This window comes from Hippoglossus stenolepis, chromosome 16 (genome assembly GCF_022539355.2).
Source record: "Hippoglossus stenolepis isolate QCI-W04-F060 chromosome 16, HSTE1.2, whole genome shotgun sequence".
In the NCBI taxonomy this organism is placed as follows: Eukaryota; Metazoa; Chordata; class Actinopteri; order Pleuronectiformes; family Pleuronectidae; genus Hippoglossus; species Hippoglossus stenolepis.
The window spans coordinates 14,713,500-14,738,750 of NC_061498.1; the positions used below are offsets into that span (position 1 = coordinate 14,713,500).

The 25,251-nt window shown below is 45.0% G+C and overlaps 1 protein-coding gene across 3 annotated transcripts; it reads right to left on the reverse strand.

The window, feature by feature from the left end:
- Positions 1–4,834: 4,834 nt before the first annotated feature.
- On the reverse strand, positions 4,835–24,799 carry ppp1r1b (protein phosphatase 1, regulatory (inhibitor) subunit 1B). 3 transcript variants are annotated; one of them, XM_035181231.2, is made up of 5 exons: positions 24,362–24,799; positions 11,565–11,648; positions 10,991–11,066; positions 9,160–9,288; positions 4,835–7,048 (listed from the first exon to the last, which is right to left on the reverse strand). In XM_035181231.2, the coding sequence occupies exons 1-5, from the start codon at positions 24,464–24,466 to the stop codon at positions 6,870–6,872; spliced, it is 573 nt and encodes a 190-aa protein (XP_035037122.1). In that variant the 5' UTR covers positions 24,467–24,799; the 3' UTR covers positions 4,835–6,869. The 3 variants fall into 3 exon arrangements, with proteins under 3 accessions (XP_035037122.1, XP_035037121.1, XP_035037123.1); XM_035181230.2 differs by having other exon boundaries at positions 11,559–11,648; XM_035181232.2 differs by lacking the exon at positions 9,160–9,288 and having other exon boundaries at positions 24,362–24,798.
- Positions 24,800–25,251: the final 452 nt, after the last annotated feature.

Here is a 25,251-nt window from a genome sequence, read left to right on the forward strand (position 1 = left end):
ATATGGCTGGCACGTCACCGGCAAGAGCCATCACATGAGAGCCCGGTGATTGACATGCGCCCGCATTTGCCCTCCCGGGGGATAGAGAGACACAGGGAGAGAGAGAGAGAGAGATGGTGGTGGAGGAGGAGGAGATGGAGGAGGTGGAGGAGGAGGAGGAGGAGGGCCCCGCCATCTGTCACCGCGCTAGCGCTCACACAGCCAGAAAAAAAGGAGGAAAAACAGAAGAGAGAGAGAGAGAGAGAGCGAGGGAGAAAATAAAATGGTGGAACAACAAAACTCATCATTGCTGACCCGTGCTGCTGCTTCCGTGGATGTAGGCAATTTGTTTCAGTCAAACCTGTGAATTTTCACCCCATTCACCTGCCAGAACTCACCATGCAATGCAATGTGGAGCACATAATGGGAGTTAAATATACGTCTGAGTGTGATCAGGTCGATGCAGATCTTATAGACTCGCTATAAATCCCTATATGAGTGTTGCACCCCTCAGGGTCATGCATGAAGTGCCTATGTAAGCTATAAAATCGCCTCTATATGCATTAAGCCACAGCACAGCAGATAAACTGTGACCTCCAGCCCCAACAAGAGCTGCTATAAAACCACATCTACAAAAAACAATCACTCAATAATCTCCTGTCAAAGGCTCTTTTCTCTTATACAAGTTATCAGCCATAAGAGGATCATGTGATCGCACTCGATGAAGTCAATTATGACATTACATCAATTCACTCTTCTGCAAATGGAAGGTGGGTTGCGAGGCTCAGCCTCCGCCACAGCCCTGGCTCAGAGGCAGCATGGGGGGCGAGGGGGGATGGGGTTGCATTATAAGTGCATTAAGGCCGTGGAACAGAAGGCATATTGTTTATTTATTTACCTAATCAGATTATGCTTCGATGTATTCGGTGGAACGACAACCAAAACCAATTGTGATTTGTTGTGGGCACAGCAGCGGGCGCAGATGACCCCTTTGCCAAAGACAGGCAACATATAATATTACATATGCTCTGCTGCATGCATGCACGGTGTGGGTGTGTGTGTTTGTGTGTGTTTGCGTGCATGTCTGTTTAAGCGTGGCGATCAAATGTTTGCTGGTAGCCGTGTCCGAACGCGTGAGCTTTGCCAGAGCTGATAGTGCTGGTGATCACAACCTGCAGTGCTGAGGGAGGGGTGCCCATTAGAGAGAGAGAAAGAGGGAAAGAGACACAGAGATTGACTGGAAATAAGGGGGGGAGAGAGAGAGAAAGTGAGACCCAGGTGTGCAGGCCCACTAGGGATGTATGACAAATGAGGAGAGGGGGGGAGTGTAGCTGTAGATGACAGGGATGCTGGTGCTGGTAGGAGCTGGCAGAGGTGCCCAAAACATCAGTGGCTTAAATGCAAGAGTTCCTCGCCACCAGCGTCCTCGTCCCCCACAGTGGTCTACGTCATGCATTGTGTCCATCCCAGCTATGAAATGTCTCTATTTAGCAGACATTAGTGGAGTTAATGTGGGAGAAATGAGCTCAATGACCACCAAGTCCAACTTGGCACAAAGACACCCGTCGGGCTGTGGGGAGCAGGGACCTGGAGGCTGAGAAATAGCTGATAGAAGCTCATCATGTCCTTGGGCCTGGATCACCCCCACATCTCCTCCGCAGCCGCAAACCGAGGGGGCGTTTGGCGGCCTGCGGGGGTCATCCCTGGGGTCACCAGTGGTGTGGCAGCTGTGGCTAGGGAGCCGTGATGCTGCACATTCACTAATGTGTCTCATCCCTTATGGGATGAGGGGAGGGTAACCTGGCACAACCCCAAACCGTGGTGGGGTGATTGTGTCGGTGTGTGTTTGTGTGTGTGGAGGGACGGTAGAGGGGCTTCACGGCCACGCAGCCAAATCAGTGCCCTCTCTTAACTCAGCTGCACTGGCAATTGGGGGAGATGCGAGCACGGCGGCCATGGGGGGGTTGATGCTCCTCAACAAGTTCCAAACAACCTTCAGGTCACCTTGCCAAAATAAATGCTGAATGTCAACAGTGTGGCTTTAGCCAGCAGTGAGCTCAAGGCGACTCCAATCAGGAAGGCTTTGATTTGATATTGAAACGCTGAAGGAGAGCTTGTTTGGAATTACGATATTTTAGAACGACTTTGCATCCTGTTTGTTTGCGGATTAATCTTAACCAAGGGCCACCTGCTGTGCTTTTTCATTGAGGCTGCGTGCTCGAAATCCAAATGCAGAATTGAGGCCCTTCCTTTTTATGATATCAAAATCCCCATCACTCTTTTTTCCCTCTGTGGTCAAATGGCTTTTCAAAGTCATCAAGCCACACCTTCGTATACCTTTGTCATCTCCCCCCCTCCCCCTCCTCCTCCCCTTCCTCCCTTTCTCACTGTCAGACATGTGAGGTGATGACCTGCACTTCACTTGTCTTTCTGGAAGAAGTGCAAACTTCTGCTGGCACAAATATGAAATACAGCACACCCACACACACACACACACACACTCACGCACACACACACACACACACACACACACACACACAGTCCCACCCACCCCCACCAGACTCCCGGACCCCATCTGCACTCTCCTCTCTCCAGCCCCCTAATTGCATATGCACAAATGCAAATGCCTATTAATTAATTACTTGACTAATTAGTGCAGTGGTATTTTAGAGCGATAAATCAAGTGGAGATGGGGCCGAGGATGGCGGGGCAGGAGGAGGGCCGCGCGGAGCATCGACAATGAACCCACACCAGAGGGAGTGCTCCCACTGTTCGGGTCCTGTGTGTGGGTGTGTGCAGTGGAGGGGACGTGCACGCTGGAGCCCAGGAAGTGAAGCACGGCTTAAAGGGTCCTGAAGAGGTGAGTGGGTGAGGGGAGTACAGGCCTTCTGTCCTTCCAGAGAGAGAGGAGGGAAGGAATCGGGTTGCACATGAGATGTGACCTCTGCTCCGCCAATTGTGTTGGTACCTGGCGTGTGGCCAAACCTGAACGCTCGTTGCACCTACTCTCACAAAGGAGAACCAACATGGCTGCTCCTAAACACTGATCATGTAAAGCCGGTACAATAGTTCAGTGAGCATAACAGTTGGCATCGTTTACACAGTGATACTGATGTGATAATTGTGGCATCTGTGATTGGGAGGTGAATGATCCTGGCAGCCTTGAGGAAAGCATGGGTATCCTTCCATCTTTGTGCGTGTGAGTGTTTGTGTGGGTGTCTGTAGGTGTGCCAGCCCCCCGCCATAGGTGCCCATGGAGATCTCCGGACTGAAATATTCATTCTTGTTTGCTCGCCCAGACTGCGTGGTCCTAATTGCAGCTCCACCTCTCCCTCACGCCTGGCTTTGGCTGCAGCAGCGGAGACGAACCTCATCTGGGAGCAGGATGCCTGTGTCAGAATGTGTGTGCGTGTAGGTGTGTGTAGGTGTGTGCATCCGTCCTCCTTCTTCCGGCGGATGGTGGATTTGTGCTTGGCTCCCTCATCCCTCACTTTCCCGCTCATTCACAAACACCTGCACATCTCCAAGGAGTGGGTCTTGTCATTGCTCTGTCAAATCCATTCATGTCATTCTCCTGCATGTGTGTGTGTGTGTGTGTGTCACAGTCTCGGTGTGTTACAGCTCGTCCTCAAGCCTCCTTCTTTCTGCTTGTGTTGGGAGACGACTATTGATCTGTCATTCGATCTGTCCGTCCACAGGGTGTGAGTGTGTGTGAGGCTCTGGAGTTTTTCATCAGTTCCCGTGCCAACCCAACCCGTGCCCGGCCAAGCTGAACCATCTTGTGGGATTTTTGGCTTTTAATTATAGTAAGAGAGGATTAATTATGGCAGTGGAAACAAGGGGCCATGCATTATTGATGCTATGAGTGAAGGGCTGGAGGGGGTAGAGGGTGCTAATTAAATCACTGCCCTACTGCCACATCCTCCTCTGTCTCTGCCTCCACCATGTCTTCCACCTGCTACATCTCCAGCACCCCACCCTACTTTTTCCCCTTGCACCCACCCACTCATATATACTGTAAACACCCACATGGTCAATCAAAGAAACACATTTATCTTTGTTTTTCTGTCTTCACGCTCCGACTTAAATTCCCCATATTTAAGAGTAAGAATATCTTTTGCTGCCTTACCTTGTCACCACTCCCACTTCAGTTTCACTTTCAGTATTTCCTTCACCTACATGGGTCCTAGCCATGGGCCATTTGGCTTCTCTCTCCACAGTATCTCGGTTTTCACGCTGCCACATCCCCATTTAGAGTGATCTATCCATTTATCCATCTCGTTATTGTCTCTCGAAAGTGACAGGTTTTAAATTTGCTTTCATCCCAAATGAACAACTCAGTTTCAATTCCAACCCCATTAAGGAAGCTCCCACCAGTCTGAGCCTTATGCTACAAGCGCCAAATGTGACAGAAGGCTGCCATCTACTGGAATTTAAGCAGAACTGCCATGTTTGTCGCTTTTGTGCACCCTCTGTCTGACAATAATTGTTATCTGCTGTTTGGCTTTATCCAAACTTTAACATAATTATAAACATTATTTACCTGGCACACATGAAAACACAGTTACAAGGTATATGTTGTGAATGAAGAAATGGAGGCAAACAAAAAGAAACTAGAGTGTCAATCAGTAGAGTTCATACCTGCAGTCCCCTTAACTTTCAACGTATATAGTTTACTTTCAATATTTTATTTAATGTTAATATTTGTGTCGCTGTATATTGTATTGAATTGTTCAACGAGAGTGATAAAGTTTTATTATTATTATGACACAATATATCAATGAATGAATATCAACTCAGATTTCTCTCTCTCTCACTCACACACATGCACACAACAAAATAAGCTCAGAAAATGTTAAAGGAGAAAAGGAAAAAATTGGTTTATTTTTGATATCATATTGCTGCTCACTTTAAAACAATCACATCACATTGAGAAAAGAGAGAGTGGAAAAGTAAAAGAACAAAAAAAAGACAGAAAAAGAATTAAGAGTTCATACAACGTCTTTCCACGGTCGTTTACTTCTGACCCGGGGGGGAGGAGATAGAGGAGGTGGAGGAGGACAGCGTCGGCTGCGTCAGAGCCTCAGCACACACACACACACACACACACACATGCTCGTCCCACAGTTTTTGCAGGTCAGAGGTTAAAAAAGTGTCACACTGTTTTTTTTTATATACAAACACTCGCCCAGATGATACAAACAGCAAGATTTATTCATCCTGGGACATGACAGGAAACCTTCATATATATACGGAGCCTTTTTACTTCAGATCATTTCAAATTAAATTAGACGGATACTAAATAAAACCATTTATGATTATCATTGACTCCAAAACATGAGCGAGAAAGAGAAAGACCAAGTTAGAATCAGTGGTACAAAGAGAAGCAGAAGGTTTGTGCAGTGTGAGACAGTGCAGTGTCTGGTTTGAGGCTCTTCTACAGACAGTAGAGAAACAGGACAGAGCTGAGCAACGTCAGATTAGAAAAATAGCTCTTACAACACTCTCATGACACAAAGCATGAGCAAGGTGATGATAGAAAAGTGTTAACATGCAAAAAAGGTTTCAAATGACATTTTTTGGATTAATTATCAGGGCGTCAGTTCAGTTGAGGCGTGGAGGAAACGACAGGAAACCATATTTTAAACAAACTGGAGGTAGCTTTGCCCTTTAAATCGCCTCTTGGTTCTAAGTGTAGCTTCAAAATGAAAAGTGTGGTACGACATGACAACACTCATTCACTTGCTCATAGTTTTACAATTATAGACATACATATTTGTGTTGGGTCATTTATAAAGCGATTCTCCACCCCTAATATTTTTAATGTCTATCTTTTTATTATTAAGATGGAAGAATAGAACACACTGAAAAAAAAGGAAATTATAAAAAACTTCAATTGGTAACACCCAAATGAATTGAGTTTGTTCAAAGTGAAGTTAACAAGCCACTCTAACTCAACTGATGATTTTAATTTTTTAATTTAATTTTAATATGACAAAACTTAATTCATTTGTGTGTTACCAATTCAAGTAATCACTTATAAATTGGTAAAATATTTTCTTTTTTCAGTGCAGAAATAGATCATGAGAAATGGCTTGAGGCCTTTTATACTTTTTTAGGCTTTAATGAATAAAACTTCCAGCGGCCAAACATTAAAGTCTATAATCTGTAATATCTCATTCCTCACTGATTCGGTGTCTCTGATATAATGTTAGGAGCGTGAGAAGACAGTGAAGATGATATTGATGAGAAAAACAGCTGGATTACAAACTGCGTCATTTCCTGTGTAGCAGTTGTGGACAAATAGACAATTTTATTGCAAGAACGAGGTGAAAACACAAAGGATTAAAACTTTAAGTAGTTTTGTGAACGTTGTTTTTGGCTCGATCTCCACTTTAAGGTTGCCAGTCCTGCTTCCTACCACAGGGTGGCAGTGCAGGCACATTGTAATCAAAGGGTTATTGGGAATGTTTAAAATGAAGTGGTAGTTCATTTAAAGACCTTCAAGAGCTTTTGAATTGGTCAGACAGCCTTTGTTTATCCTATTTATTATTATTATTGAGCTCGGAGCCTTGAGGAGGAGACAGGTCTGGTTCTAGGGAAGGTTTGGTCGACCTTGGCCCCTCTACTCTCATTCTAAACAAAAGGACGTTGGGCCGACGTGGCGTCTGTGGTCTGCTCTGTCAGAAGATCATTCCTCACCTGCTCATATGTGACACCTGCTCTCTCTGTGCTCCCTTTAATCCATCTGACCCTGTGCCAGTGGAGAACATACAGAAATCTTTGTTTGCCCACGTCCTCAATTTTCAGACGCCACATGTTCAAACAGACAACAACCACTTCTTTCTCTCCCCAAATCTCCACTTCCCTCCTTTTTCTCTTTCTCGCTCTCAGTTACTCCCTCGACTTTTCTCCACTGTTGTCGCCTCAGTTTGGTCGCCCTCCTTCTCTTCCTCCTCCTCCTCCTCCTCCTCTTCTTCCTCCTCCTGTGCTGCTTGGATCTGCTTGGCCGTCTCTCTCACACTGAAGAACTTGTCTGACTGCCCGGTGGTCGCCGTCTCTTGGTGATCTGAGGAAGCAGAAATTGACGTGAGAAGATGCAACAAAAACATCACAACAACTTTTTTATTGCTTTTAATAATTGTAACCATTGACCTTGTTTCAAACTGGACGAAACTGAAATGAGACTTTATTTTTTGTTCCTTAAAAGTTCACACGTTTTAGACACTGGGTTTTCACCAGATGTCACATGGAGATTAGATAACACCTCATATCTAATTCAATGTTTTTTGTTGTTGTCTGTCTGCGATATCGCGGATCGGGCTCGAACTGTGTCACTTGACTGAAGGAGCAGATGAGGTGTAATCAAAGAAGCCGCAGTCGGGATCACTGCTCATCCTGCTTGGATGATTGGTTTTTCAGCAGAACCTCCACAAAGGGATCAATAAATCCCTTTGTGGAGGCCTCATCAACTGGGCCTCTGTATGAAATGCCACTGTGCTCCTGTGATATAATGGAAAAACTTAATAAGAAAGCGATTATATCAAAATGTTCACTTCATCTAAAGATTGGTATGGTTTGTATTTTAGTTTTGCTTGGTTGGGGATCAAGTTTGCACAGATTGTCAGAGGGTTTTATATTCTGCACGAGAACATGAGTTCTCAGTATTCTCCTCCATTTGAACAAATGGAGGAGAATACTGAAGGATCACAGACTATATAACAGAATGCTGTGTGTTGTGCTTACTAATCCTGTCTGGCTTCTCTGACTGGCAGAGGTGTCGGGCCTCCAGTCAGCAGGCAGTGTACCCTCTGACAGATTTGGGGCGAGAGCTGATATGACCCCGTCTCTCAGTGCACAGAGCTTCACCTGTGCCGCTGGTCGACGCTCACAGGAGCTCACGTCAGCCTGAAAACCCGTCCTCTGAGAACAGCAGTGTAGCTGTGTTATGTGTCATTTCTTGCATGTGTGTGTGTTTGTGTGTTTGTGCGGTGTTCTGTCTCAGGCATTGTTCCACCCAAGCGGATTATGACCCCCTTACACAAACGTTTGAAAGGTATGCACCAAACTAAAAAAGAAAGGATGAGGGAACGAGGGAAAAATCAAATCTGGATAACAAAGACTGTTTTGAACGCCACCTCAAGTGTCACTAGTGTGAAACAGTTTACATAAACTGTGTTGTGATTATGCCAACAATGAAATTAACATGAATTGAACTATATTGTTTTATGTTACAGCTCTCCTCGCTGCCACAAGATATGGTAGATACAGCTAATGTTGTCACCCCGTCCTGTTTGTTTGTGGTTGTTTTGTTTGTTTGTGAACAAAATTACAAAAAAAACTACTCGTCAGATTTCCTCAAAACTTGGTTGAAAACATGAGGTATGTGTCAAGGAAGAATCTATCACATTTTGGTGAGGATCCTGAATTTGTTTTTCTAAATTGTCGCTGACTGAAGGTATGTTCAGAGGACTGATATCTATGAGAATGTGAAATTTGGTGGAGCTCGATTGAATTTAAGGCAACTAACCCTAACCCAAATATGACGTCAAGTGAGATATAATGTAATTATTTGAAAATATAACACTCACCTTGGACAGAGAGAGACGTCAATAAGACATAAACTTTGATTAAACATAATTAGGCCAGTGCTTTATGTTGAAAACAGAGTATTTTTTTCACACTGTCCAAGGCTGAAAGGCTGAAAGGCATTGACGGCGTCTGGTGACAGGAAGAAAAAGAGCCTGAAATCTTTATGAGAAATGTGGGCAAGTGAAGAAAAAATACTCCTTTAGCTGTTCCTACAATGCGTAAAATATCAGTCTCGGATGTTCACAGTGTTATTTCTGATAAAAGATTATCTATTAATGCATTTTGAATGGTTATTTTGCCCTGATTTGCCCTGACTCCGATAACATTTAGTATCTAATTAGTAAATAATTAGCAAATATCACACATTTTATCTTATCTTTGGTTTTTCCTAAATAGATAAGAAAAAAAACCACCAAACCAAACCAAACCAAACCTGTCCTAGAGAATCAAGGCACAATGTCACGGTTCTGTTTTCATCCCTGTTAAAGTGCCGTGGGGTGTATTTCTCCTTTAGAGAATAAACACAACAGTGTTATTATCCCTGCCGCCGCTGTGTGCAGTGTTGTCGACCGGGAGCCTCCCTCTCACCAGCAGCTTTGGTGGGAGACGTGTCCTCTCTCTCCCAGTGGTCGTCATCCTCCTCCCCTTCACAAGGGTCTTCCAAAGGAGGGTAGACACCTAGTTTCTGCATTTGTGCCTCAGCCATCTTCTGCACAGCTACACACAGGTAAACACACACAGACAGGGAGACGACCACACAAACACATGGACACAGATACAAGGATTGAGGGATAGGTTGTTTTGGTTTTACCACGCTTCCACACTGTCAGTTTTTTTTCTCTTATCGAGCCTCATGGGGGTTATTGAACATGTGCCATGCAGGCAGGACGCCAGTGAAACACATGCACAGACAGACAGGCAGGTCTCCCACACTGATTTTTTACAGTAGAGCGTTCACTGTTGTTTTCTATCCTTTCTCTCACCCTGGTCCTCCATCTGTTTGTTTGTGCTCCTGTCTTCAGTCGACTGCCCGCCCTCCTCAGCGCTCTCTCTCCTGGCAGTGCTGCTGACTCACACTCTTCTCTCCCTCCCTCCTTATTCACTCTCCTCTCCTCTGTGATATCACCTCAACACGCTTCCTCCGGGTCACCTTGGCCTCCTCCTCTTTCTCTCTTTCCCACAGATTTACAGTGAGGCTGCAGGTCACTTTTTCTAGCTTAAGGTCGAATATATGATTATAAATCATTGAGGTATCTTGAGTATATATATATAAAGTTGAATATGACAGCTCTGTAAAAATGAAGCCAAAGCATCCTGATCGTCCCCTGGTGGCTGGCTACACTACAGAGCATAAACCGTGCCTCCATGTTAACAAATGGGACCAAACTGAAAAGTCAAGTCAAATCAAAATAGTAATTTTAGTCTCATCACACTGTATCGGCGGGACCTTGCTACCACAGCTTCGTCACACCCACAGATTTACAGTGTGACATCGAGGCTGCAGGTCACCTTTTCTAGCTGAAGGTGGTTTATGTGACTATAAATCATCGAGGTAGCCCTTCTCTCTGTCACTCTCCACATCTGTGCCGATGATGGACGGTTGTCCGATGCAGGAACGATTTTTCCTTTCTCATTATATCATCACTTGACGTGCAACACACACCAGCTCTGCCGAAAGGCTCAAATATCTACTTTTTACATTTTTTTGACAACCACATGCGACAAGCAAAGAGCCACGTACACATGCAAGGGCATGTTTGTGTTCATGTATGATTTTCTGACGTGTGTGTGTGTGTGTGTGTGTGTGTGTGTGTCACAGCTGTATACACAACTGACTGTAATCCTGGATGATCCAGACTTTCCTAGACTCACACTCAGTGTCTCACAGCTGTCGTACTATAATCTCTCTTTCTCCCTTTCCCTCTCTGTCACAAACAAATATAAAGAACCTGCTGTTGTGTGAACAATAAGACCAGAAACACATCTTTGCATATCACACATGCACATGCACCGAATAAAAACAGTAACGAAAGCTTTTAATGCAAAACTACAGAGCTCCTAAAGTCCCAAAGGGGGATATCTTGTTAATTCTGTGCACACAAGTTAGCATCTTATGGGTACGAGATAATTATGTTTTTGTGAGTACAAGTTATTAAAAGATCATTTGTTATTTTCTGCGAATTAGATGATAACTTGTGCACACAAGTTATTATCTTGTGCACATAAAAATACTGCCTTTCAGGACTTCAAGGGCCCTGTACGTATCTACCCATCTGTCGCATGCATTGTTTTCTTTGTCCACTATGAAGGAAGCAAGGACGAGTTTAACTGCAGCGAAGCAAGGTAAAACGAAAAGGACGTAAACACCAGGATGAATCACAAAACACACAACGACCGTATCAGTGCTGCTTTTACTGACCTTTGAGTGATGGAGGCTGATACACGTTTGGATTTACTCGTTTTGGTTTGAGCACTCCGTTCTCTCCTACAACCCACTGCAAACAGAGAGAAACAACTTTAATTCAACCTTAAAACCTCCTTAAAGAGCCCCCTGAGCAAACAGATAATGATATAAATACTTAGAATAATAACTGTTGTCTGAGTCTGATATGATCCAAAAAAAAAGGTTTGTTTAAAATGTAATATTCACTTTCTGCCTAATAGAATTAATAAGCCCATTATCAAGAATTTTCTGTGAAGCTGTTGAATTCTAATGTCTAATAATGAAACTTTAAGGTTTGAATTAAAACTTAGTGAGTTTGAAAAATGTTTGACACAACATAAATTCACGATGATGAACATATGGCAGGATCCAACAGGGTTTATTCCCATTTACAGGGTAATGACCAGTGGGTCAGTGATATGGTAGATGATGCAAAAACCACAGAATTCAACATATCAAAACACCAAAATGATCATGTTGAAGGTTTATGGTGAGGGTGGAGGAAGCACGGACACCTAGTATAAAAGACAACTTTTTACTTCACCTTTACCTGATGAGTGGACTGATCGTCCTCGGGAGACGATTGGTCGGCTACTCTAAACAGCGTGGCGGGTGTGGGCCTCCTGCGCCGGATCTGTGGACAAACACACAAACCAACCAACGCCGCATTACTGCCAATGCTCAGCACAAAGTTGCATCAGTCAAATGGAAAATGTTGACAGTACATTGCCGGTGAAGGGCGCGCTGTGCTGCACTGACTTCATTGATGCTGCTGCCCAGTTGGCTCGTGGGTCAGCAGCCAAAAGCAAGTTTCAGCGGTCAATGCTGCTCGGGTCAGAGTGAATGCCACGGTCAGTAGAGCAGAGGAAGACTCGTTATGTAACGGTACAGTACACAGTGAAATTAATGTAGTGCGGAACACAAACAAACTTGACCTGCGTTAAATTAGTTTTAAATCTTTTGATACTGGATTTATTTGGAATGAATGAGCCTCTCACATGACACATAATGTGCCGAGTGTGCCTGATTAGACGAGTGCACCTCATACGGTCGTACACACCCTCACAAACACAGAGGCACCATGGAAACAGGTTTTTGGGACTAAATGATCTGCAGCTCTCAGCCCAGACACTCCCCTCCACTGTTCTGTGTCCTTCTGCACCCCCTCACGCTGTTCCCCGGAGGCAAGGGCCAGGTTGCTGATGGTCTGAGAGCTAAACCAGGGCTGGGCTGACTACAGGTCTGTTGCACTTCATCTCCGGCACAAGGCACTGGACACAGTGAGCCCTTTGTCCTGTGCCCATACATCCGGCTGCCAATATTGCGCCCAATGAATGCACATTGTGTGCTCCACATGTGCTCCATGGATTTTAAACTGCAAATTACACAAGAACTGCTACTCACTGGACTTTAATGTAACATTCCACTCAAAATGTATACTGTGAGTGTCAAGCACTAAACCTTGAAGACTTGAATGTTTATAACCTGTTAACATGCTGAGCAGAGCTGTGCATGACGACTGGTGCAACAATCCATCAATTAGCTTTTCCGTTGAACAGGTTTAGGGTCGTGGGGGGGTGGAGCCAATCCAATCTTTGCTGCCATTGGGTGTAAGGCGGGGTGTACCCTGGACAGATCGACAACTGGCACAGAAGTTGTTGCTTTAGCTGTAAGTCTGAGTAAGTGTTTGGATCTGCAATCTGCAACTATCATGATAATCGATTCATTCTTTTTTATGCTTAATATTATTCGAAATGTCAATATCTTTGGATTTTGGACAATTGATAGGGAATCCATAGCATCTTGATCGCCCCCTGGTGGCGGGCTACACTAAGAATCATAAACACTGCCTCCATGTTAACAGATGGGACATGGACCAAATTAAAAAGTCATGCCAGATGAAGTTTGTCATTTTATGTAGTTCTCAACACACTGATGTTTGATCAAGTGTCATTTTATTTTGGCTTCATTTCTTGATAGTGGGAGAAAGTGAAGCTGCGTCGTTCATCTTTTTATACAGTCGTACATTTTATGGAACTTTGAAACTTGTGTTGGGAATTCCGATAAACATTTAATGATTATTTTCGGACAATTTATAGCTTAAACATCTCCAGATTAACTGGTGATGAAGATAAGCATTAGTTGCAGCCCTGCACAGGTTTGCAGCAGAGAAGTTGATGGTGGTGCCGGAGCGGTTTTAAAGTTTCTGTAGATGATTTGCTACATGAAATGTGTCCTCAGTTGGAGTTGATAACAAGAGACACCTGTTTGTTTTAGAGCCTCCAGAGTAAACTGCAGTGCAAACTCTTTTTACAAGGTGCCTTTGAAGCAAACGGGAAGTGAACGTTTGATACACAAAATCATTTTTGGGGAACCACTTCAATAACCATATGCTACTGAAATGCCCTGAGAAAAATATCCCTTTGCCTCATAAAGACAGATTTCATGCGCTGAGCTCAATCCTTTGACTCACTTTCAAAACAAATTTTAAAGGATTTATAGCTGACATCTGCAAAATTACCTTCAGGGAAATTGTAGCACAGAGAATAGAAAACGTGCAGCTGAGCGGACTCAGCAGGTCCGACAAACAAGTGTCCTTTCTGGAGCGATCCAACCTTGACATGAACCTTGTTGCCGCTGTTTACAGCACCACATGACATCGGCTAAGTCGCCTGGCTCTATTTGGTGTAAAACTGCTCTGGACAGCGAGAAGTGTTTGTGGTCAGTTCCCCTCCATCTTATTGAGCGAGTTGTGCATCACCACAGTGAGACGCGTGTTGCCAAAGCAGAGGCTCACTGGGCCGCGTTGTGGAAAGCTGCCGCCGTCAAAGGACAACAACACAGTTTAATCAGGCATAGATTTCACCCTTATTTATGACTCCGGACTCTAGTGATGCAACTTCCAGCTTTCCTGCCTTGTCCGCACCTCTCACACTTTCTGTCTCTCTCTCATTTCCCTCTCACTTGATCCTCCGCTGCGTCTATATCCTGTTTGCTTCCACGTCCATTCCTCGTTCCTTGACAGTGGCAATACCCTCATGTCACATCCTCTTCGTCTCTCCTCTCCATCACCACACTGAAATAATCATCATAATCCTTTTCTTTGCTGTCCCTTTCCTTCTCTCTGTCTTTATTGGAAGGGACAATCCACAGATTCTGACCCTCCCCCTTCTACCTCCCATATCTCTCCCCCCTGGCAAGGTGGAGGCCTGGGGCTCCATGCCGCTGTGAACCCTGCTGCCGCCGCCTGCCTGACACCTGCTAACAGCCTTGCAGGGCAGCCCGAGGTGGCTCACAACCAGACCCACGAACCCAGAGAGTAAAGCAGACTCCAGATGTTGCCATGACCATGTCCTGTGGCATTAAAGCCATTAAATAATGTTGATTATTTCATTGGTTATCAGGTAGGTTTCTAAATTGTGGATAATTTATTCTTTTCTCTGTTTTATATCATTGTAGATAAAATAAGATTGTAGAAAATATAACCTTGGATTCTGAAAAGCACTGATGGACATTTTCTACTATTTTGGGACATTAAAAGATCAAACAATAATCGCTTAACTATCACAATAATCTGTAGACAAATCAAGAACTACCTTTTCAGTATTTATATACATAATTTACAAAATGTCAGTTTCCCAATTAAGAATGTACTCGAGTACAAATGTCCTCACACTTTTTAAGACATTGTTAGGTTTCATTATTCTGGTTAAACTGGTTTCGGTTTTGTTAATCTGGTTGAAGGCTACTACTGCGGTGGCCGTTCTAAACCAGATTTAGGAACGAGCTGTTTGTTTGGCCTGTGGTGATGCCGGTTGCAACTTTCTTTCTGAAACTGTAAAAATGACCTGCAGTCATTGAGCCACGGCAGTCGGCTACTAAAGCCTGACTGCAGGAAGCTGAAGCTGCACCACTGCTGCTGCACAAAGAGCTGTTCGCAGAGAATTGTCGCTGCTGCTACAGAGCGCTGGTCATGGTTTATTCTAAGTTTATTAATATTGAAGGTATCACGTGTCTAAATTGCACCAAAATACAACGCTGCACTTCCTTGGGCCCCTAACAATACACAAGTCTAGTGCGGAGCCGATAAGATGAAGAGTTCTCAAAATATGTGAGCCACAGACAGACAGAGCTAACTGGACTTACATCTTAAGAAAAAACATTTATTAGCAATGCATTGAGTGCAAATTTCCAAAGGGATGTATGTAATGTCCCACGCTTCAATCTTTATCTTTTTGTCTCTGTTGTGAAATTTATGAAACAAAAAAGAAAAGAAATCCTATTACTCTCCTGTCTGAAGTCCATTTCATGACCTCCAATGTGGCCAAAGATTTTTTTCCCCCATCTTATGAGGTGACATTGAAAGAGACAGTTGCACAACGAAAGCTGGGAAAGATTTACAAGACCTGGGTCGAGGTCCATTGAGACGGAGATAAAAATAGGAATGGTGAAACCAATGGAAGGTAAAATGACTAGGTGGGATAATTGAGGTCATGAAGAGGCATCCTCTGATGACCTACCTGTGTGTGTTTGCATACGTGTGTGAGCACAGTGGCTGTCATCTAGGTTATTGTCCTGGTAGTCCTGTGAAATACCAAGTCTTGACCTCCTAACCCAGGAAAAGGACAACAGTCCACTTCTCAGATCAGTTGTAAAAAAGGTTGTAAATTGCATCAAAAGACACAAGAATATGAATGGAGTCAGGAAACACTAATGCATGTGTTTCAAGCAAATTCATCTGTCGCTGTGTCTCTTTTGTGCACATCTGAAAAGAGAGTGTGATGGTGGTGGCTGTGGTTGTGACGTGCACTGCTGCTGCATGACATTGGCAATGCCACATGACATAAACACACACAGTGACTCTAGTAATTTTCCAGCCTTAAAACCAGCCCACTCTGCCCAACTTACATAATATCGTGTGCGACTTCCTCATTTACGCCAACACTGGGGCACAGTATGTGAGATTAGTGGTGCTGTGCTTCATCCCTCCCCTCTCCCTCCTCTAACCCCCCTCCGCCCGCCTGCCTGCATCCAATCTCCCAAATCTTCTCCTCCTCCTCCTCCTCCTCCTCCTCCGTGGGCAGCTATTGTTTCTTTAAAATCAGTTGAGCTGCTGCGGACATGAGGGGGCTCTGAGCAAGCTGCTGAGGTGGCCTTTCAGCAGCTCCACAGGTGCACGCCTGCAGGCTTCGCCCCCGAGAGGCAACAGAGCTGTGGCCCTTAATAAAAACATTGACTCATGGATCACAGCGCAGACGGGAGACAATTCAGTTCCTCTCAAGCTCAGGAGTGAATTTGAAAAATGTGCTGACTCCGCATTGAGGAGGTGGAGAGAGAAACCTCTACTCAGTTATAGGATAAGGATTTTCATGTAATCCCCTTTTTACGATTTCCTTTAAATTGTGTTTTGAAATGTATATGAGAGTTGTACTTTATGTCAATCAAATTTAATTGAAGGCAAAGAGGTTAAGTTGCCTTGAATGACTCCAATATGTTACTCCAAAATCTCACTCAGTGCTGTGTGTGTACATGAGTCATTGGTAAATGTTGACTTTGCACATGTGTGTGTGTGCACAGGTATGCGTGTGTTGGCTCAGCACGCTCTTGCGTAGCAGCCCGGCAGCAGATCAGCCGATGTGGGTCTGCTCCCCGGAGGCCTTCACCTAAGCTGGTGCTGTCACGGCCCTGGCCTATAAAAAGCAGCAGGAGTAGGACAGTGTAAACTAGATCGGAGTCGTCTCTGGTGGCTCGGTGGGATGAGATCCAAAGGCTCAGAAGCTCCTGCCCTGCACCAGCGTTAACAGTCGAGCATCTCTAGGGGAGTCAGCTGAGCATCACAGATCCCCCTTTCCCTGTCAGATCCATCCCCTGTGTCCAACAGCACTCTATTATATCCCACCAGGCTCTGTGTGTGAGAGGTGGGAGCGTCACCATATGAAGCCTGCTCTCTCTCTTCATATCACCCAGCTCCGGATGGATAGATATGGATTTGTAGGAGATTGATTTGTGGTATCTGACCACCGGGGCGTGTACATCACCAATCGGGACACACAAAAGAAGCAATTACAGCAATCCAAATCAATCTCAAACCCATGTTACTGACTTGACTTTTTCCCCAGAGTCCTTGTGCTTTATTGTTGCAGATCCAGGATTGCTGGTGCGGACACATCGTGGACCGTGATGACACCTGATTGTGGATTATGATTACAGCTAGATTGCTTAGACATACAACAGGCCTGCTCACATATACCACCATTACTGGCAATACTAACCCTAACCCTACTGGCAATACCTCTATCAATTTCACCTAACCCCTGACTTTTTCCTTTGTATAAATACTTTAAACATTGATACACCTATCAATTTACAGTACACACTGTCTTTTCTCATGAACGTGGTAAATATTGGGATTCTGCTGATGTGCTCACCGTGTTCAGCGTTAAGGGCAGAGGACGTTGCATCTCACTAAGCCCTATGAGACAAATGTTGATCAGTGAATATTGGCTAAACAAATACATCTTGATTGATTAATTGATTGAATTGATTGGCATCCAAAGTTAGTGTCTAATCGCTCGTGTTTTGGTCTGAACTTCTGAGTTTGCTCTTTGTTTTCATTGTTCAGGGATTCTGTGTGACTCAGCTTCCAGCAGAGGCGGGATGACCATTTGAATTGTTTTGTGAACTCATGTATTTTGTTTCTTTAGCTGCTTAAAATTAACTAACGTTGACTGGACTGAGAATTTCTTCAGCCCCTTGCTTTCTGTCTTGAAACGCCTCCTCCTCACAACCTCTGGTGCTTCCACCGAATAGACATTTCCCTGCCTCTCCCTCCGAGGTTTTTCATCTCATATCCGTCCATTTCTACTACATTTTCATTCCCTGTCTCTGTTTTATTCTCCGTTATCTGAGCAACTCAATTAAACAGAGTTGTTGCCCTTTTTATCCGGTTCGTGCCATGCCCCCCCACAGGCAGAACCCCTCGTGGTGCTCCCGAGTGCAATCCAGCTATGAGTTCAATAACACAATGAGCGGAAAAAACATCCTTCTTAGTGTGAGCGTTGTTCTTTTCTCTCACTGTGTTTTCTAGTGCAGACAAATATGTTTTGTAAGTCCAGATATAAACAGCAGGATGTTGTATTGTCTGTGGGATACATTCCAAACACGTTTACAGTCTAAAACACTCATGTGTTTTAAAAATGCAAGAGTGCAATAAGTGGTAGCTCACTCGAGGTTTCATTTAGCAAATTAAAAGTACACAACTTCATAAACACAATGCTTTGTGCGCAGCCATGTGTGTGTATGTATGCTACCTATTTATATACTTATTGCAGTGTTAGTCGACATCTGCATCTCTGCTTGCTGTTTTGTGTGAGAGCATGTTCTCCCTGGAAACTTGGGAAAAATGCACCCACTGTGAATGTCTGCCGAATACGCATCATTTAGCTGATTCCTTTTCAAATGAGCAGCATGGCTGAATTCCCATAAGTGTGAGATGCTTCTGCACGTTGCTTCTCTGCATTCACATACCACTTTTGTGGCAACCTTCGGCCCCACCACTGGCTAACTGAGTAAACAGATGGCTGCAGCTAGCATCTGGAGGGGCGCGCTGATGACCCCAGATAGAAAATGTAATTATGCTGCAGCCCACTGGCAGAATGATATTGCACTCAGACAACCACCCCCTCTTCTTATTGTCCTTCTCCCTCACAGTACCTCCTCCAGCATTTATGGAATAAGCTGCTAGTAGTTTTTCTGCCTGTTGCTCAAGAGGCCGCTGAAAGAAGGGGTTCACCATCTCAACGTGTCTGAGATAATGTGCGAATGGGCTGATGACTGACAGGAAGCCACCTGCCAGGCCACGGCGCATGGTGGAGCGGCTCACGGGGCGAGGTGACAACAGGGGAGGTGCCAATCAAAGCTTTCACAGTGACACAGTGGCACGACTAAAAGTGATTATTCTGTTCCTCTCGTTCGTGCACTTAAATTCAGGGGCGTCACATTGTGCAGCTCACAATGAGCAGTTCCGGAGGTCAACAGGCTGGCACAAACAAAGAGCAGAGTAGCTATAGTTACTCATCTTTCTGCGTCATATGTACCGACAGGTGATGAATGCAAAAAAGGTCACAGTCGATGGTTGCTGTGCAGCTTGCAGCTCAGTGCTAGGATGCAAATGGCATGTATAAACTCAAGTGGCACACTTAATCTATCACTTGAGATTATTTTATTGTTTTATTCGATTATAACCATGATTTATTCTCACTAGGTTGAATAGGTTCAAAACGAACAAAAACACCTTTTATTCCCCCCACCCAGGAGGTTATGTCTTCATCCCTGTCACCAGTTTGTCTGGGATGTGGTGTTGGTCTTGAAAAAATTATTTTGTGAACAGATATATGAATGTGTGTTGTGTGGTGCAGTTTATGATTGAATTTACTGTTGGGCCTTGGCAGAGGTTTACCCTCTACTGAATGCCATTCTATTGAGTGAATAAAAATTAAATAGTTTCTTGTCCCAGTCAGGCAAACTATTTATTACTGTGGTATTTCTGCTTTGAGCCATTCCCTCCCAAACATATTGAAGATGACCCGGCGCGCCCTCGTGCAAGCTCATTAAGTTGCCGCCAGATAAACATGATATAAAAGTCTCAACGACTGCGGCAAAAATCAGAGATTATAACAGGCGTTGAGGCAATAACATAATGCCATGTCTTTTTCTGTGTTGATGAAACACGGCTCGGGAGCAATCCCATTTGTTTTGTGTCATGCCTCAGTGATCTTCTCATTATGCCGACAGTGGTGTGACCACCCTGAGGAGGGAAGCAGGACACCGGCGTCGGCCCCAGACCCTGACAGTGAAATCACCAGGGAGGGGTGGGGCAGCTCGGTGTCCAGACCCTGACACGGTTGCAACAGAACACGGTGACGTCGGTAAAAAAATCGGCTCCATATCCTGTCCAGCTCTCACCCCCCCTCCCACCCACCCCCATTTCTCTCCCTGCTGTGGCCGTGCTGCCCTTCTAATCCGCTGCCTCTCCTCTCATCACAGATATGGCTCCTGCTGTTGTTGCCGCGGCCCGGGTTAAGATGCGCTCAGATTTCTCTGCACGATTCACAGATAGAATTGTGCACATAGAGATGAATGGCCACACATTAGGGGTGATGTCTCTCCTCATTCCCAGACTGACTCTGTTTGATTAACGAAGATCCCTGAATCGACAAGTGAATTTCTGAGTGGGATAGTGACAACAACAAAGAGGATTTGTTGACAATGACGCTAAAGGTTATGGGGGTGTGCTGCTGCAGGGTTACAGGCCTCCGTCAGGGTTTTTGTAGCGTGCTCCGATGTGCCTGAGGTGCAGGGGCATTACGATGCATTTTCACCTCACTGTGTACAGTGTCATCATGTGAAGAATCACTCCGCCCGTGCTCAATATTTATGTTTTTAAACTGTTTACACATGACACACATCAATGCACCCACAAGCACAGAAGCTGCGCTGCAAAAATAAAGTGGTCAGAAAGAAAACTTTGTGCTTAAGTGTTGTGGACGGATAGAGGCCATGAACATGTTGCTCCGGAGACTTTAACTAGTCAAAAGGCCTGGACTGTCAAAAACTGGGAGGAACAGACTCATACGCAACCGACAGCAGACAGAGACCCATTGATTGTGTCCAAAGTGCAGTTCGAATCTGTGGTTTCCAGCGAGGCAACTCATCTTCATAAAATAATGTTTCTCTCAATTTGGTCTTTGCCACTAAAAAACATCAACAAACTGCTCTGGGCCAGCAACTTTCAGACGAGCATGAAAACACAAACATACAAATAAAGGTTTTCATAAAACTGACAGATCACGTCACCGGGCGAACTGCGTCAGCCGGTGACATTCCCGTCCGTCCACATGCAGGGAAAGATCACTGCACCCTCTTGCCCAGTCCCAGCATGCTTTGTGCCACCCGACAAGATGTTCTTTCAGGGACTGCATGTTGACAGTCCCCCAGTCTGCTGATGTTTACCCACTAACACACGCCACATCAAAGGTCGCTGTTTGATGTTTAACCCAGGGACTGGACGGGGGATGGTTGGGGCGGGGGGTGGGGGGAGGATGAAGGATTGGGTGGGGAATGTTAATCATGTCCTCCATAACCCTGTTTGGTTTAAAATGGATTAATGTGAAAAGTGTTGCCATTGGAAAGCATTGGACGGATTCGCTTTTGTTCTTTGATATTCTCTTTGAATCTCTGGTTTGCCTGAAGGTTCAGAGGTCGCGTTGAGTCGAGAGGGGAGAAACACGGAGAGACGGCTGCATGGCGCATCCACGTCTGCACCATGACCCTAATCTCCGTACATTGCGCACATCACCCTACGTCACTCGAAAAGAACGCAGGATTGGTGTGAGGGTATAAAGTGGGGGGTGGGGATAATAAATACAACCATGTGCTGTATCTGTGGCGTCGCAGACAACAACAACTCTCAATGTGAAGATTACAAAAGAATGATTATCCTAAAAAACATTCATTTGGTATAGGAGGATTTCAAAAAGCAACTCAGATGACTGATGAACACAGTCACGGGCATCAAACATGCCAACAATGGCAGTGGAAACAAAATAAAAGAAAGATGATGATGACAAATTACTTTTTGGAGGATAGACAATAAAGTTTTGAGAAAATTCAATCAATCAGCCCATCCATCCATCCATCTATCCATCCATCCATCCATCCATTTTCCTTTAAAGGTCGTGGGGGGAGATGGAACAAATCCCAGCTGACATTGGGTGAGAGGTGGGTTACACCCTGGACAAGTCGACAGCCAATCACAGGGTCGATAGAGAAAACCTCTAATCTGAAATTAAACTATGTAGTAAAAGACAAAAACAAATGTCTAAATACTTGGATATATAACATTAAGACCATCAAGATAATCCAATAGTAACCTCCACCAAGGAGGTTATGTTTTTGTCATCAAGATTATGCAAAGACTACAGGACGGATTACAACAGAACGTGGTGGAAGGATGTGGTATGGGTTTTTCTTTAACATTGCGAAAGATGTGCTTTTTTCAACATTTTTGCTGATTTCTCAGAGAATAATTCATGGATTTTGACGAAAAGAAATCAGTCTTTGTTTAGGAGAATGACATTTATGAATGGGTTTGATTTGGTGCAAATCCAAATCTAGATCTAGAGAATTTAAACGTGGTTTCATAAGTGGACTGTATGTCCTATTTCCCTGAGTGGGTGGTAGAGACGCTCCTCTGGCATTAACACCAAAGAGCATTCAAACATACATATCTGCAAACATGCAACAGCACCAATGTAAACAGCTTGTCCAGTCAGACAGAGCTGTCCATTAAAGTTGACCTTCTAGACGCCGACTGCGGGGGAGCTCTGGGCGACATAGCTGTGCAGCTCATCTCCATAGTAACAAGCCCCGGCAGTTCAGTCGATAGGAGTTTTGGGGGTTTAAATGCCATCGGAAACAAACACAGTGAGGAGTTATGGTGTCGTACAATGGTATAGTCATTAGGAACTCGTTAGAAACCACAGACTCGTGGGCGACAGTAATTGCCGTGGGAGGACACGGCAACAAAATTAGTGACATTAACTGTTGCCTGCCGCCAAACCCACGCGTCCCTGGAGACTCCCATCAGCCCCTGGTTGTTGTTATATGCTTTTAAACACACATAAACACATCCTGTCCTGGACGCACATTCAGAATCCCATATCCCCCATTTGTTGCTTTGTCGTAACGATCAACATTCATCCGCCTGCATGCGTTCTCACGTACAAACAAATATTTAAATAGTTTTTATGCTCCTGAGACACGTCCTGATGTTTGCATGAGATGACAGTAGCACCGAGCGGACACAGCTCATATGCAACCTATCCGAAGGTGAAGCCTGCTGGAGCCCAGCCAGCAGAAAAGAGCCTAAATATAGCTGATCACTGTTTGACCATTGAGCAACGAGGTCCTCCCCAAACCAGTGGGAAGTGAAAGTTTTTTTTCTAATTGCAGGAGCAGCTCACATATGGTGGATCAATATCCTGTAGTTTCCTGGAAGAGAAAACAGGCATCAGAGCTGCGGAGGGGGAGAAGATAAGCAAGGGTTTGTAAATGTGAGCGTGAGTCGTGTGAAGCACAACATTGTTTAATTTACTCTACAAGTCAGTATAAGTGTCTCCAAAGAGGTGAAGAGATAGGGCGACTTGTTCTGGGACAATTTACTTAAAAATTGATGGAATAAAGCGACAAAAAAACCCCATGATTCCTGATGATTTGCTTGGAGTAAATCGCAACTATCACACTATCGTCGCTACCACGGAGAAGCGATTTCTTCGGCGTTATCTACAAACAAACTTGTGCTGAGGTGATGATTCTGGAGCATGATTGCAGGCGACTGTAGTTCATTAGAACTGCTTTTTACGCAAGCTATGAATCAGGGACAGACACGGAGGGAGCTGGCCCCACAGACAGGTGAACCCAGAGATCAGGCTGTGAATCTTCCTCTCTTTCTCTCAGCTTTCACGTGGGCCACTTTAGCTTAATTTCTCTCTCTCTCTCTCTCTCTCTCTCTCTCTCTCTCTCTCTCTCTCTCTCTCTCTCTCTCTTGCATTCCCTGTTCCATCTCTCCTTAAGCTCTCAGGAGGGACGAGCCATTGGCCTGGATCTGCCTCGGCACCAAACGGTTCCTACTTTGGCCCACTTTTCCCCCTGTTCTAAAATAAGAGCCAACCACACAACAGAGCCGACAACGATCAGAGTTGTCTCTATGAAGAATGAATATTTCACAGAATGACACTTACAATGCGGAGTCAGTTAACAGACAAAGGCAAAGATTGTTTCTAACAAAATATATGACGAATAAAGTATTAGCAGATGCAGACATATGACACAGAAAAGTTCACCGGGTTGATGCTGCTGCTGCTGCTCATACAACAGAGTGATCTGGCGCTAACCACGAGATAGTGAGTGACTTTAGTGTCAGTGTCAGTTTGTCAAACCAGTCAAGATGAGACAGCGAGGCTATAATCTCATGAGGTAACAGAGAGCGGGGGAAATGTCATCATCATTTCTCAACTGTGCGGCAGATCGAGCCAGACAATCCAAGACTGCTTGAGAAACTTGTCAAAGATTAAACAACGCAATGAGGTGGTGGAGGAAAATAGAGGAAAGTACTTCATGTAGCAAATGGATTTTCCTTGAATGACTGGTGGGAGTCAATGTGTATAAAAGACAATAAGAAATACAGATGGAAGACACTTCAACACAAGAACAAGTCAGAGCTGAGAACTGAAACTAAATCCTCTCCTCATGGGTCAAACAGCGACGTGACCCCCCCAGTCTGCTCACCATCTCCACTTGCCGAGGGTCCAGGTTGGTGGGCGCAGAGGATGGCACGGCAAAGTGGATCTTCTTCCTCTCCTTGTGCTCCCCGTCGATCTCGGTCGGCTCCATGGCTCTGGATCCCTGGGGGTCTGACTCCCAGTGGAGACAAGGGGGTCGCTGCTGAAGATCACACTACAAACCTCCCTGGAGAAAGCTCCCACTGCTGGGTATTCCCACTCCTGAAAACTTCTTGTTCTTCTCCTGCCTCACTCCTTCACACCCTGACTACTTCCTCTTCTCTTGGAGAATACATGAAAGTTAGCAGATCTTCTCTTTTCTTTCACCACCTGTCTTCTATCTATCTTTCTACCTATCCCTCTCTCTTGCAGTTGCCTCTCCTGCTCTCTCTCCTCCCTCACAACCTGTGCAGCAGGAGTTGAATGAGGCACATAGTTGGATGTGTCAGTGAGGGAGAGAAGTGGGAGGGGAGGTGACGGAGGGGAGGGGCCGAGGGGCCGAAAGAAGGCGGGGATGTGAGGGGAGGAGAGGAGGGGCCAGAGTGAATATAGTGGAGGAGAGGAGAAGAGGATGTCGCATGAGGTATGGGGAGGGATGTGTTTTTCTGTCTCTCTAAGCTGAGGTTGATTTGTTATCAGAAAAAAAAAATAATAATCTCATCACATCAGCTGAGCCTCTTTTGGCCTCTATTTGTGAATGAGAGATTTGTGCTGGGAGAGGGAGGGAGCGGGGAGAGCAAGGAGGGGATAAACAAGAGGAGGGATGCGAGGAGGATGCAAGGGAGGGATGTACACTGGCGTCCAGCAGCTCAGCTCACGCTCCTGACATCACTGGATTTATTTGGAGTTTAATATGTGATGCTAAACGGCCAGTGGTTTTCAATAAAAGCCCCAGAA

Coding starts and splice junctions, on each gene's coding strand:
- ppp1r1b (XM_035181230.2), bottom strand. CDS start 24,466: ATGGAGCCGACCGAGATCGACGGGGAGCACAAGGAGAGGAAGAAGATC. Junction 9,289..10,990: donor TCAGCCTCCATCACTCAAAG/GTCAGTAAAAGC, acceptor ACCTGTGTGTAG/CTGTGCAGAAGATGGCTGAG. Junction 7,049..9,159: donor GTCTCCCACCAAAGCTGCTG/GTGAGAGGGAGG, acceptor CTGCTTCCTCAG/ATCACCAAGAGACGGCGACC.